Genomic DNA, 12,359 nt, shown 5'->3' with positions numbered 1-12,359 from the left:
GGCCCCCCTTCCCCCCGCCACCTGTTACTCCTTTTTCATTTGACAAGACACTTTATGCTGTGCATTTTCATGGCAGATTTCTCTTTGTCAGATTTGTTGAGTCTGTCAGGAGAATCCTGAGCTGCAGTCCAAATGTACTTGAATCATCCCATGTACCCATCCCTCTCTGGCCCCATCTTTTGAGGAGAGCAAGCAATTCTCCGCGGCAAAACAAATCCAAAGAAAGATGGAAAGTGAGAGAGGGCCTGGACTTTGGAACGTACGCATAACAGGAGTTGAACTTGCTGCCCTTTGGCTCCAGGTCGCGGCTGGCGGGCGGGCGGGCGGGCGGGCGAGATTGGAGCGTTGTCACGAACGCCGCCCTCTTGTCAGCGCAGGTGAGTGCAAACTTTGGAGGACGGGAAGGGACGGGACGGGGAGGCAGGGCGTTAACAACTCAACTGTACCGAGGTGGTGCCTGCATCTTCAAACCCAAAGAGGAGTTTGGAGTCCCCCCCACCCCCGGCGCCCCCCCCCCCCCCCTCCCCTCTCTCAGACACACAGGCTGACTCAGAGTGAAAGCGTCTCTCAGAAGCTGCTGCGCGGACCACCGCAGAAGATGCTCCAGTCTTGGTGAGACCACCTCACGTCCAAGTGCAGCCGGTGGGCCCAGGTCACGCACGCACGCACGCACGCTCGCTGGCTGCCGCCGTTTCTACCGCCTGGTGACTATCTTTATCCATTTTTGTTTTGAAATTGCCACACAGCGGGGAGAAATAAATAGCCCGGCTCACACTGTCGGGAGGCAAACGAATGGAAAAGACTGGCGGGGGATTTCCCCGGGCTGCCTTGGCGCCAATGGATACGCACAGAACTTTCAGCCCAAATCATTTGACGTCGCTTCATTAACCAGAAGAGCGTTTGTAGGAGCTCCCGCTTTGGGCAGACTGTCAAAAGTGTCACGTAAGTAGCCTTTGCTTCTTGTCTCACCTGTGCCAGCACAAGGGCCCTTTTCGGTTGGACCTAACTAAAGTGTTGTTCAGTTTTTAGCCTGGCAACAAGGAAGGAAGGATGTGCTCCTCCGTGGTGCTACTTCATCACTGGACTCTGGCTGCGTTGCTGCTGTGTTCTCCGGTGACGCCGCACGGGAGGCCAGCGGACGCGCTGAGCGGCCGAACGTGAGTTCTTTTCCACCTTCCAAAGCGGTAGCTCGGGTTCCGCTCGTCCGATAAGCGCGCCGGTGCCGTCAAGTGGCAATGCAAGTGACTTTGTCTGGCTCGGACAGAAACATTCCTGGGCTCAAGCGCAAAGTCGTTTTTGCTGCCCTCTACTGTTCCGAGCCCAGCTCAACTTCACCACCAGCACCTAATGGTAGTGGTGGCAAGGAAGCAAATCTTTTTCTCAGATCTGAGCGTTCCTTTGTGTTTTAGACTCCTGTCAATATTTTGCGCCATGCTCTGCAGTCACCGTATGGTGAACGCAAATTGGATTGTTTTCAGTTCGGGTTCGCTTGCTTGGCTTCCACTAAGTCCTTCTTGTCTGTTTGTCTGGCCTCTCGGTGCGCTGGTTAAAAGACAGAAACGATTTGGTCCATTTTCTTTCTCTAGCTATTGTATTGACAAAAGGAAGTTGAACGCAGTGCGTTTCAGTCCAAGCTTTGTCGAAGATCATCGCGTTGAAGTGTTTTTCGCCCCTTTGCGTGTTTATCGGTGCGACACGTGGCGGCCATTAGATGACAATTGACACGCTTCTGCGGCTGCTGCGGCTGCTGCTGCTGCTTTGGCCCATGGCGGTAAAACAGAAGAGCGAGGAGGGCGGCGGCCTACTTGTCGCACATGTTTTTCTTTGCGCCGTGCCAAATTTACAAGGCGTATTTCTTTGCACTCAGTGGGGAGGTCTCTGTGTGCTATCGGTCGGGTGTTGCCACTTGTTTCCTTGTCTGCCTGCCATTTGCGGGGTCACTCCTCGCAGAAGATCGGGAGGGACCTCGTGCCATCGTAAGATGCCTTAATGACTTTTTAAGCTCCTTCAGATAGATGAGATAACTACCACGGCTGAATTTGGTACGGCGGTCGCTCATCTCTTCTTCTGCAGCCTAGCGCCACTTGTCTAGCCCACTCCGTCTCGTGCCATTTGGAATCGTAACGTGATTCACACAGACACGATCATGCGTGAGATGAAATGTGAGGAAGGGCTTGCGTCGTAGCGCCAGCCGGCCGCCTTAGTTGGCCGGCATGACGACCAAAGCAAATCTCCCTGGTCTCCGGCGTCCGTTTGACCCAACGTCGCCCTCTGCCGGCAGGCGGCGGTCGGTGAGCCACGCCCAGCTGATGCACGACAAAGGCCGCAGCATGCAGGAGCTCAAGCGTCGCCTGTGGCTGCAGGAGCTCCTGGAGGAGGTGCACACGGCCGACGAGCGGGCGCCGCCCGCTCACGGCGGAGCCTCGCCCAACTTCAGCGGCAACGACCTCCACCAGAAGCCCCCGGAGGCCACCAAGAACCTGCCTCACGGCTTCGGGTCGGAGCGCGAGGGCCCCGTTCTGCCGCAGGAGACCAACAAGGCGCTGGCCTACAAGGACCGCCCGCTCAAGGTGGCCACCAAGAGGAAAAAAAAGGCCCGGCTGGGCCGGCGCAGGGAGGGCGACAAGAAGCGGAGGAGGAGCCGCTCCCTCCGTCCGGACTGGAGACTGAGCGACTAAGGAGGGCTGCGCGCGGACCTGAACTCGGGCCCAATTTTGCCATCCGTGACGCCCCGTTATCAGATGATCGCCGGTCCTTTGGTGTCGGCCTTGCCTTCCCGACCAGCCTAAACGTTTGACCCGGTCAGGAGTCACCACAATTGTTTGCACGTTCCTCGTTTTGCGCCGTCACGCTGAATCCCAAACGTAGACGCGCTCCAGCCTCCCTCCCAATCGACGCCACCGGAAGCCCGACGATCTGGGAAGGTCTGGAAGAGAAAGACTCTCCTCAGAAGTGATTCTGTGGTGGGCTCAGCGGGGGCGATCCCTTTGGTGAGCGTTAAAGGCGTTTGGTCGTTCCATAGTCGTGGAACTTTTTCATTCTGTTTTTGGATCATCGAGAATTTGACATCCCGATGATTGGATGTCGCGAGCGATCACGACGCGGTTGGCGCGTTGGCTTTATTTCTCCAGCCGCGCTGCCATAATTTATTTCATCTGGAAGGTGTATATTTATTTGGTGAATGTATTGCGGTGCTGCTGACTGACTCCCATAATGCACTTTAGCGACATATACGTGTTCTTTTGTGGTGTCTCGATGGTCCTGCTTTCTTTCTTTCTTTCTTTCTTTCTTTCTTTTTGTTTCCGTTTTTGTGGGCCTGCCAAATACAAATGTAATTTATTGGCGCTATAGTTTATTTTTATAGACCAAATCTGCCACAGTCGTTTCACGTCCTTGACTTGCACTGAGCGCTTAATGTGCGTCCACGTCCGTACGTATGTGTGCATGATTATTATCATTCATCAAGCATTAAAGCATTATGTATTCCAAACAACTGCCTTGTGCTTTTTTTCTTGCGCTTCGACTTTGATATCATTCTTTTGACTGCAAACATTGCCTGGATGACCTTTCTTTTAGAGCTTTGTTTGGTCAAATATTAACTTTTCTCTTTCTCCCGCCCGCACACAAACTTTTGGACATGCGTTTCGATCGGTCTTGCCTCCCTCCCTCCCTCGGCCACTCAGCCATTAGATGACGCGCAATCGTAAAAAAGGCTGATAAAAGAGGAAAAATCAATCTGAGGCTAAAATGAGCAGGAAGAAATGAAAATGACAATCAATGAAGACTTCTGGAGGCAGAAAATGTGGCAATGCTCAGCGGAAGAGCACGAAAAGTTGGAAGAAGAATTTGATTTGAAGTTTGGTCCAAGCAATAGCACAGGAGCCAAAAGCCCCACTCTATTCTATTCTATTCAACTCAATTCAATTTGATGTTGTCAGAGAAGCGCAATGAAGCTAGCAAGCCGAGTGTCGCTCGCTCAGAGGAAAAGCAGCATTATCTATTGGAAAAGTCAATCCAAAAGTTAGCGCCCACCCCATTTTGTTTTGAGAGCAAAGTGGGTGGCGCCAAGAAGAACCAGGCGCTTTTCTCCGTGCGGCGGCGGCGGCAACTCGGCCGGCTGGCCACCACCCCATTTTGTTTCGAGAGCAAAGTGTGTGGCACCAAGAAGGACCAGGCGCTTTTCTCCGTGCGGCGGCAACTCGGCTGCTCTTTGGCCGTTCCTCTCCAAAGTCGCTCATGCAGAATCAACCAACCAGCCAACCAACCAACCAACGCCAGCCGAGCCGTGTTTGCTCTTGCGCGTCTGGAGCGATCGTTGCGCCGCGGCCGCAGAGGCGAGCGCACAGACGGACGGCAGGACGGACGGTCGGACGCGTTCTCTTTCTGAGAGAAGGGGAGCGGCAAAGCGCTGCTTGACATTGACGGCCGAGGACGGTGAAAAGGTGAGTGTCTCGTGATTTCTGCTTTGGACAGGCACGCTTGGACTTTTTCCTTTTCATAGCATTAGCCTAATCATATCAAGACTTATTGTTCAAACATCAACAAAGCAAGTTTGCAAAAAATGATAGCGTAACGTCATCCATGTACCTCCAATTTGAAGCTCAATCAATGAATGATCCATTTCTTTCAGGAAAGAGCGTGCCAGCAATTTGACTTTGGGCCCTGACGTTTGCGTGCACCGGAGGCACCCCAAACGGGTTCAGCTGAGGTGAGCGGTCGCTCCAGTTCTGCCACCCGGAAGGACCGACTGCTTTGAAATGAAAGGTGGCGGCGGCAGCACGGAGGTAAACGTGGGCGTCCCCAACGTCTACGGTCTGGTGTTTGCCTGCACGTGCGGCGTGATCCTGGGCGTCGGCCTGGGCGCCAACCTGCTGGCCTTCGCCTTGTTCGCCAAGTCGCCGCGTCGGAACAGTCTGGACGTCCTGCTCCTCAGCATGGCGCTGGCCGACTTGCTCACCCTGCTGCTCATCCCCTTCACCCTGCACTCGGCCCTCAGCCACTCGTGGCCCACGGGCGACCTTTCCTGCAAGGTCTACCAGTTCCTTCTGGCCTTGGGCCTGGCGGCCAGCACCTACTCGCTGTGCGCCGTGTCGGTGGCTCGCGCCGCCGTCGTCACCAACCCCTACCGGCCTCTGGCCGCCGACTGGGCGGTCCTGGCGTTGGCGCTGGTCTGGGCCCTCAGCTTCCTCGTCAGCGTGCCTCTGCGGATGTTCGCCACCAAGGAGAGCCTGAGCCCCGACCTGGTCAGCTTCACCTTCTGCCTGCCCACCATCCAGGAGCACCACTACCAAGTGGTCCTGAGCCAGTTTGTGCTCTTCTATTTCATCCCCGTGCTGGTGATCGCCTTCAACTACGCCCGCCTGGCGCTGTTTCTCCACAAGAGTCCGGTGATGTCGGCCTCCGGAGGCAGGAACACGCGGCGGGCCTCGCTGACGGTGTTCTTGGCCACCGCCACCTTCTCGGCTTGTTGGCTGCCGGGCTACGTCCTGGAGCTGTGCCTCTACCTGGGCCTCTACCGCCACGGACGGGCCTGGGAACTCTTCTACTTCACCTGCACGCTGCTGCAGTACCTGCACCCGTGCGTGAACCCCGTGCTCTACGTTCTGCTGTCCAAGCGATACCGCCACAGGAGGGCGGCCTGGCGCTTCGGATGTCGTGGCAACAGAGTGCGGCCGCAGGTCAGCAGTGTGTCGGCAGACAGTTCTTAGACGGACGGACGGACGCTTAGTTGGCCGACCGAGGACATCTGGAGCAAAATTGAAGCTTTGCTTCAGGGCGGCACGGTGTCCGAGCCGATAGCGCTCCTCCGAGCGACGTGATCCGAGTGGGCGAGCGGATTCGCCCATTTGCCGCATCCCAAATAGAATAGAATAGATCTTTATTGTCATGGTCACACAATACAAGCGCTTGGCTGAAGGACCTCAAGTTTGCGGGAGTAGTTTGTCCATACGGGAATACTCTAAAAAGGCAAAAAGGACATTTGCGGTGTCAAAACGTGACAGCGCGTTCACATTTTTTCTGGGCGGAAGAACAAAACCAAAAAGGGAGACCACGGGGTCGCATATCAAAGTCAAAGTCAGCTTTATTGTCAATCCCTTCATATGTCAAGACACACAAAGAAACCGAAATTCCGTTTCCTCTATCCCACGGTGACAATATTGTGCTTGTCCTATGGCTGTGGGCGGGCGCCTTGGATGCTCTGGCCCACTTGAATGGAAATCAAATGAAAATGAGCATTTTGAAAGGAAGCGCTGAGCTGAGACCGGCAGACAGAACATGTGAAATCAAAGCGTGCTCAGATTCACAAGATTCAAATTCACTTTGAGTAAAAGAATATGTCAAAGTCAAAAAAGTCAAAGTCTGCTTTATTGTCAATTTCTTCACATGTCAAGACACACAAAGTCATCGATTAAATGTATTTACAAAACGTTTGCTTCTTTATTTGTGTGTCGGCCTTCAATAACATTTGGATGCTGCTTCATTGATTTCGTTTTTGGGGGTGGCCGCCACTGATGTCAAAGCATCTGATGGGGTGATGACATTTGAAAGGGTCGGCGTCAGACAACAACACAACTTATTCACGGCCTTTTTAACAAGCCATGGTAACGACTAATTGCCCCACGCGGGCCTCGTCAAACGTCTGAACGCCAACTCACGCTTCACTTGTTTTACCACGATGAAAGAATGTTTCGGGTTTTGCTTCAAGTCAACGAGCGAATCGGCAATGAGGGCTGCCACCATCCATCCGGACTGACTAGTTTGTCTAAAGCCGGCCCGTCGTCGCAAGCGTGCAGCTCGACACGAACTCAAGCAAATAAGTCATTGGCGACATTAACTGGCAAGAAATGGAAAGTCAAGGCTGTCAAATATAACTCAGGCGGGCGTAATTGCCAGCCAGCCAGCTAGCTTAACAGGCAGTCCTCCTCCCCCGCGCTTAACAAGCGACGTTGGTTCGCAAATTGCCATTAAAAGCTCCCCGCACAATATCAAGTCAACTTTGCAGATTCCTGTGAGAGCGCATTCTTCGCACACGCGCACGCACGCGCGCGCACACACACACACACACACACACACACACACACACACACACACACACACACACACACACACACACACACACACACACACACACACACACACACACACACACACACACACACACACACAGAGTGCTAGAGCGAGTGGGAGCAAATAGTTGTGGCCACGCGCGCCGCCATGAGCTAATCATTCCGCGGGCCGTATCGCCAAGTGCAGCTGGTTTATTTATAGAAGTCGCTCAAAGTCGCTGCCTTCGGACGGGATTGGGTTTCAGCGCCGTCGAAAGCCCAAAATACAACGAGAGGCGACGCCAAATCGCTCCCTTTGGAAACGGCTGCTGCAATATTAACTGCAATGTCATCGAGCGCAATTCCACTTGTGTCATATTGAACACAAGCTGTTGCTTCACCTTTGACTTCAGCTATGCAATCGTCTCAACATTTGACGTGCGCACTCGTTTGACCTTTGCGTCGAGCTCGCCGTGCTATCTGCTTTCTGATGGCGTTCAAAACGTTGCCTTCGAGTCGACCGATCGATTCGAAACTGGGGCCGGATGGAAAGCGAAGAAGGTGGCTTCCTCCGCTGGTACGTTGTGATATCATAAATGCGCGAGCCCCTGAAGGTTTTCAAAGGACCCTTCCCTTCCCTTCCCGGCGGGCAGGCAGGCAGGCAGGCAGGCAGGCAGGCAGGCAGGCAGGCAGGCAGGCAGGCAGGCAGGCAGGCAGGCAGGCAGGCAGGCAGGCAGGCAGGCAGGCAGGCAGGCAGGCAGGCAGGCAGGCAGGCAGGCAGGCAGGCAGGCAGGCAGGCAGGCAGGCAGGCAGGCAGGCATATCAAGCGCGACATCATCGGCTAAAACGGGCGGCGGCTTAATCGTGGCCTGAAAGGCTAATCCGGGAGGCCGGCGTGTGACAAGGATACGGACGGGTCGTTCCGAGGAAACCCGCCCTCTCCGACGGGACGCCTCCTGCTTGGTTATTGGCCGGGCGCCTCGCTAGCTTTCAGCGACCTTACAAGTGCAACCGCATGAAGAAATCCTAGAAAACCGAATCATATCAAAGCGATGGCTCCTATTCGGCAGACGTTGGAAAGATACTCCAACTCTCATCTCAAGTTAAAGCACAAGTTCTGTAAGCAAGAATTTCCCGGGTAACACGTCATGACGTGCACATGGCCGGCCCACGCAAATCTGGACAATATGCAGCTGCAGCGAAGCCTGCACACGTGATGGAACTAATTAACAAGAAAAGTGCTCATTGAGGCAAATAAGTTGTAGTCGCACACAGAGGACAAAGAATATATGAGAATAGATCTTTATTGTCATTGTCACACATGTACAACGAAATTTAATTTGCATTTGCATACCGTTTTGTTGTCGATGCTAACCGTGCTAACCTGTCAATGACATTATGCATTGCCAGTTAGCATTAGGCTAAACCTGCCTGTCTAAATGTAGGAAGCGGTTTTAAACATGTCATTCCCTTGTTCTGAAGTATGAATGGCAACAGGGCTAGTATTATTTCGTGTACATTCTTTCCCAGGGGAATTACAGCTGTGGAGGCGTTCCATATTAGTCGAAGCGCTAATGAATATTTTTGAAAAAGAATGTTGAAGGATCCGATTAACAGCAGAGCTAGACTATTGGAATGAACGTGTGATTGAGCTCCCCCGATATAACCCCCCACCACCCCCACACGGGATTATAAATCACGTGTCCATGCCACAGCTTGTTTGTTTTTGTTTCCTTGGTGACGTTCAACATGAGCCAGACGCTCCGTTTGCTCAACTGCGGCCACCGACTGCCACATTTGTGTCCTCGCTCTTGTTTTGTTATTGATGTTACCACACACACGCACGCACGCAACAAGAGTGTGATGACATGTAAACAGTTGAGATGACATGTAAACAGTTGAGATGCAACACTGACTGATGGACAGTCCTGTACCGTTAACATTGTCCAAATGCAGAATACAAGGTGAAGAACAATCTTGGGTGATGAGTCACATGCTGCTTCACCTTCTATGAACGTTGCTGCGACAATGCATCGCTAAACGCAGAGAAAACCCGGTGGACATTCCTCGTGTGAAAAAGCAGGAAGGAGTATGGCCAAAAAGCCAGGACACTTGTCTTAAGGGGCCAGGCCAAGCAAAGCCCCCCCCCCCCCCCCGTGTTGCAGGGTGTACAAGTGAGCCCTTTGAGCACTACCAACGCTGTTATTTTGGCTCCCTGAAGAAGACGACGTTGCCCCTGCTTCTCGAGTATCAGTCAAGCCAGCATTTTCCACTGGCGAGGGCCATGCGGGAATGTGTGTGTGTGTGTGTGTGTTCACGCCTCGCAGGATTTTAGCTTATTTTGGCCACAATAAATATAAGCTCATCTTGGCGGCTGCGGTCTTGTTTCTTGAAGTGTGAGTGAGGGGACACCGGCGGGTTCCCCTTGCGACAGGAATAGCGCCATGATTTCATGAATGACGGGGTGGGGTGGGGGGGGGCGCATTTGTCACGGGGTACGGACAAACGGCATCGAAAATAAGGAGGCTCGGTGGAAGGAGCGTCAATAGCGGGAGCTTCCGCGTTTACCCAAGTCGAGCGTCGGAGGGCCGGCCGGCACCAAATGTCATCTGCTCTTCCAGCTTGGGGACGGAGGGAGGGAAGGAGGGAGGGCGGGCCGTGCGCTTTCAAATGGTTATGAATATGATAGCCACCTCCGCCCATTCGCAACGGGTCGATCCGTCTCGCACGGCCAGGCTCTAATCTGACAAAGGGACCGTGTAAATCAAGCAAAAGGGCTACGGGCGACCGGGTCCTTTCAGGGGGCGGGGGGGGTGGGGGGTTGGGATTTCCTCCAGGAATCCAGGACCTGCCGCAAACGTGACAATCTGCATGAGAAAGGACACTTGAGAGGTGAGTGGCAACCCTTGAACCCTTGGGAGGGGTGAAAAGATGACCGTGGTGTCCCAGGAGAACCGCGACGAGACGGCGGCGGTCACTCCCTTGTTGGAGGAGCAGGAGTGTAGCGAGAGGGTGGTCATCAACATCTCGGGCCTGCGCTTCGAAACCCAAGTCAAAACCCTCTCGCGCTTCCCCAGCACGCTCTTGGGGGATCCCCGCAAAAGGATGCGCTTCTTCGACCCGCTGAGGAACGAGTACTTCTTCGACAGGAACCGGCCCAGCTTTGACGCCATTCTGTACTACTACCAGTCCGGGGGGAGGCTGCGCAGACCGGTGAGCGTCCCCGTGGATATTTTCCTAGAGGAGATCAAGTTCTACGAGTTTGACGAGGAGACGATCGAGCTTTTTCGAGACGACGAGGGTCTGAGCAGGGAGGAGGACCGACCTCTGCCGAACAACGAGTTCCAGAGACAACTCTGGCTCCTGTTTGAGTATCCGGAAAGTTCCGGGCCCGCTCGCATCATCGCCATCGTCTCCGTGATGGTCATTCTGATATCCATCATCATTTTCTGCTTGGAGACGTTGCCCGAGTTTCGCGAGGTCCCCGCGTCGGGGCAGGAGCTCCACGTCAACGGCAGCGGCCACGGCAAGGTGAGGAGTCCCTTCACGGACCCCTTCTTCATGGTGGAAACGCTCTGCATTGTGTGGTTCTCCTTTGAGTTCACCATGAGGTTCCTGTCCTGCCCCAGCAAGGCGGCATTCTTCAAGAACATCATGAACATCATAGACGTGGTGGCCATCGCGCCGTACTTCATCACCCTGGGATTGGACTTGGCCGAGCACCAGGGCAGCAGCCAGCAGGCCGCCTCGCTGGCCATCCTGAGGGTCATCCGTCTAGTCCGCGTTTTTCGGATTTTCAAGCTCTCCAGACACTCCAAGGGTCTTCAGATCCTCGGGCAGACCCTGCACGCCAGCCTCAGGGAGCTGGGCCTCTTGATTTTCTTCCTCATCATCGGGGTGGTCCTATTCTCCAGTTCGGTGTATTTTGCCGAAGCCGAGGACCCCGAATCCGGCTTCTCCAGTATCCCCGACGCCTTCTGGTGGGCGGTGGTGACTATGACCACGGTGGGCTACGGAGATATGTGCCCCAGCACCATCGGGGGCAAGTTTGTAGGATCCTTGTGCGCCATCGCCGGAGTGCTGACCATCGCTCTACCCGTGCCCGTCATCGTGTCCAACTTCAACTACTTCTACCACAGAGAGAACGACGAGGAGGATCGCTTGCAGTTCGTGCACGTGACCTGCGGACAGCCGCAGACGTCGTCCGGGGACGAGCGCTCCCTGTCCAAGACCGAGTCCTACCGGGAGGATGACTCGGAGAGCTTGACCCAAATCCAAATCTACACCGGGAAGCTGACTGACGTATGATAAGAACGGGCGGTGAGTCAAGTACCGGGCCCTTCTCTGCCAGACTCGCATGGTTTCGGACCATGTTCCGGGTTTGCTGTTGATTCTCTTTCAGGGAACGTCCACAAATGACAGACTGGCAATGGTCAACTGTCCAATCCCAGGCTACAAAACAGGTCTAAAATTAGCCACGGTATTGCCGGACGGTGTCAAATTTTGAACATACAAGAGGCGTATTCTGACTGAAATGAGTGAGGTTGTGTGCCTAGCTGCCAGTGTGGTCGTCAAAAAAGCGCCAAACCACTGTTGCCAACTGCAGATGACTAAGATGGCTTCCGAGTCCGTTTTGGAGCGTGTTCCAGTCGCTACATATTAGGGACATTAGTGTGGGAAGAGCGCCTCCCTGTGGATACCTGCACTTTTGCAGTGTACGCTTCAGACGAACCATGTCCACCGACATATTTTGTTGTCTGTTGAGGAGCTAGCTGAATTCTTTGCTTTCCTTCCAGGCGTCAGAAGACGCTGACGCTTGTCGTGTCATCATTAGCGGCAACAGCGACAAGACTTTTTCTTGTGAACCACGGAGGCCTCTCACAGGAAGTACAATTCGAAACATTTGCCTCAACGGACGATGAAAACGCTTTGGAGTAAAAGACTATTTTTCTACTTTTCACCACAAACTCTTTCAAACAAATGAGAACTTTCACTGCACCTTGTTTCGGACAGCCATTGAAAATGGCACGGTATATCGGTAGTATTTATTTTTCTAACCTGTATGTGAACTTAATTTAATCTTGTTTTTTTGTTAAAGAAATAAATGCAAAGCAATCAGGGACATGTTTGTGTTCAAAGACGGGCTCTTGACCTAACTTTCCCGCCCTGTCCTCCACCCGGGTCCCCTTCCGTCCTCATTCGTAATACAGTCGTCCCCGTCCGTCCTCCAAAAGGTCAGTCCAATTAGATTTCAGCATCAATGCGTCGCCATGTTAGATATTTGGCCCTTTGCGTACAAAAACTGGCTTATGG

The 12,359-nt window shown here is 53.6% G+C and overlaps 3 protein-coding genes across 4 annotated transcripts; all 3 read left to right on the top strand.

Moving 5' to 3' along the window:
• Positions 1 to 566: 566 nt before the first annotated feature.
• Positions 567 to 3,494, top strand: pthlhb (parathyroid hormone-like hormone b). Of its 2 annotated transcripts, none has more exons than XM_037253935.1 (4): positions 567 to 642; positions 747 to 942; positions 1,023 to 1,157; positions 2,282 to 3,494. In XM_037253935.1, the coding sequence occupies exons 3-4, from the start codon at positions 1,051 to 1,053 to the stop codon at positions 2,676 to 2,678; spliced, it is 504 nt and encodes a 167-aa protein (XP_037109830.1). In that variant the 5' UTR covers positions 567 to 642; positions 747 to 942; positions 1,023 to 1,050; the 3' UTR covers positions 2,679 to 3,494. The 2 variants fall into 2 exon arrangements, with proteins under 2 accessions (XP_037109830.1, XP_037109829.1); XM_037253934.1 differs by having other exon boundaries at positions 580 to 652.
• A 1,263-nt stretch (positions 3,495 to 4,757) lies between these two features.
• Positions 4,758 to 5,708, top strand: LOC119123888 (galanin receptor type 2). The gene has a single exon (XM_037253271.1). It carries the CDS (start codon positions 4,758 to 4,760, stop codon positions 5,706 to 5,708), a length of 951 nt encoding a protein of 316 aa, XP_037109166.1.
• A 3,992-nt stretch (positions 5,709 to 9,700) lies between these two features.
• Positions 9,701 to 12,166, top strand: LOC119124186 (shaker-related potassium channel tsha2-like). Its single transcript, XM_037253889.1, has one exon. It carries the CDS (start codon positions 9,978 to 9,980, stop codon positions 11,352 to 11,354), a length of 1,377 nt encoding a protein of 458 aa, XP_037109784.1. The 5' UTR covers positions 9,701 to 9,977; the 3' UTR covers positions 11,355 to 12,166.
• The last annotated feature ends 193 nt before the right edge of the window (positions 12,167 to 12,359 follow it).

The sequence above is a fragment of the Syngnathus acus genome, chromosome 6, assembly GCF_901709675.1.
Source record: "Syngnathus acus chromosome 6, fSynAcu1.2, whole genome shotgun sequence".
Lineage (NCBI taxonomy): Eukaryota > Metazoa > Chordata > Actinopteri > Syngnathiformes > Syngnathidae > Syngnathus > Syngnathus acus.
Note: the sequence above shows the minus strand (reverse complement) of the source record. Positions and strands in the feature narration are given on the sequence as shown.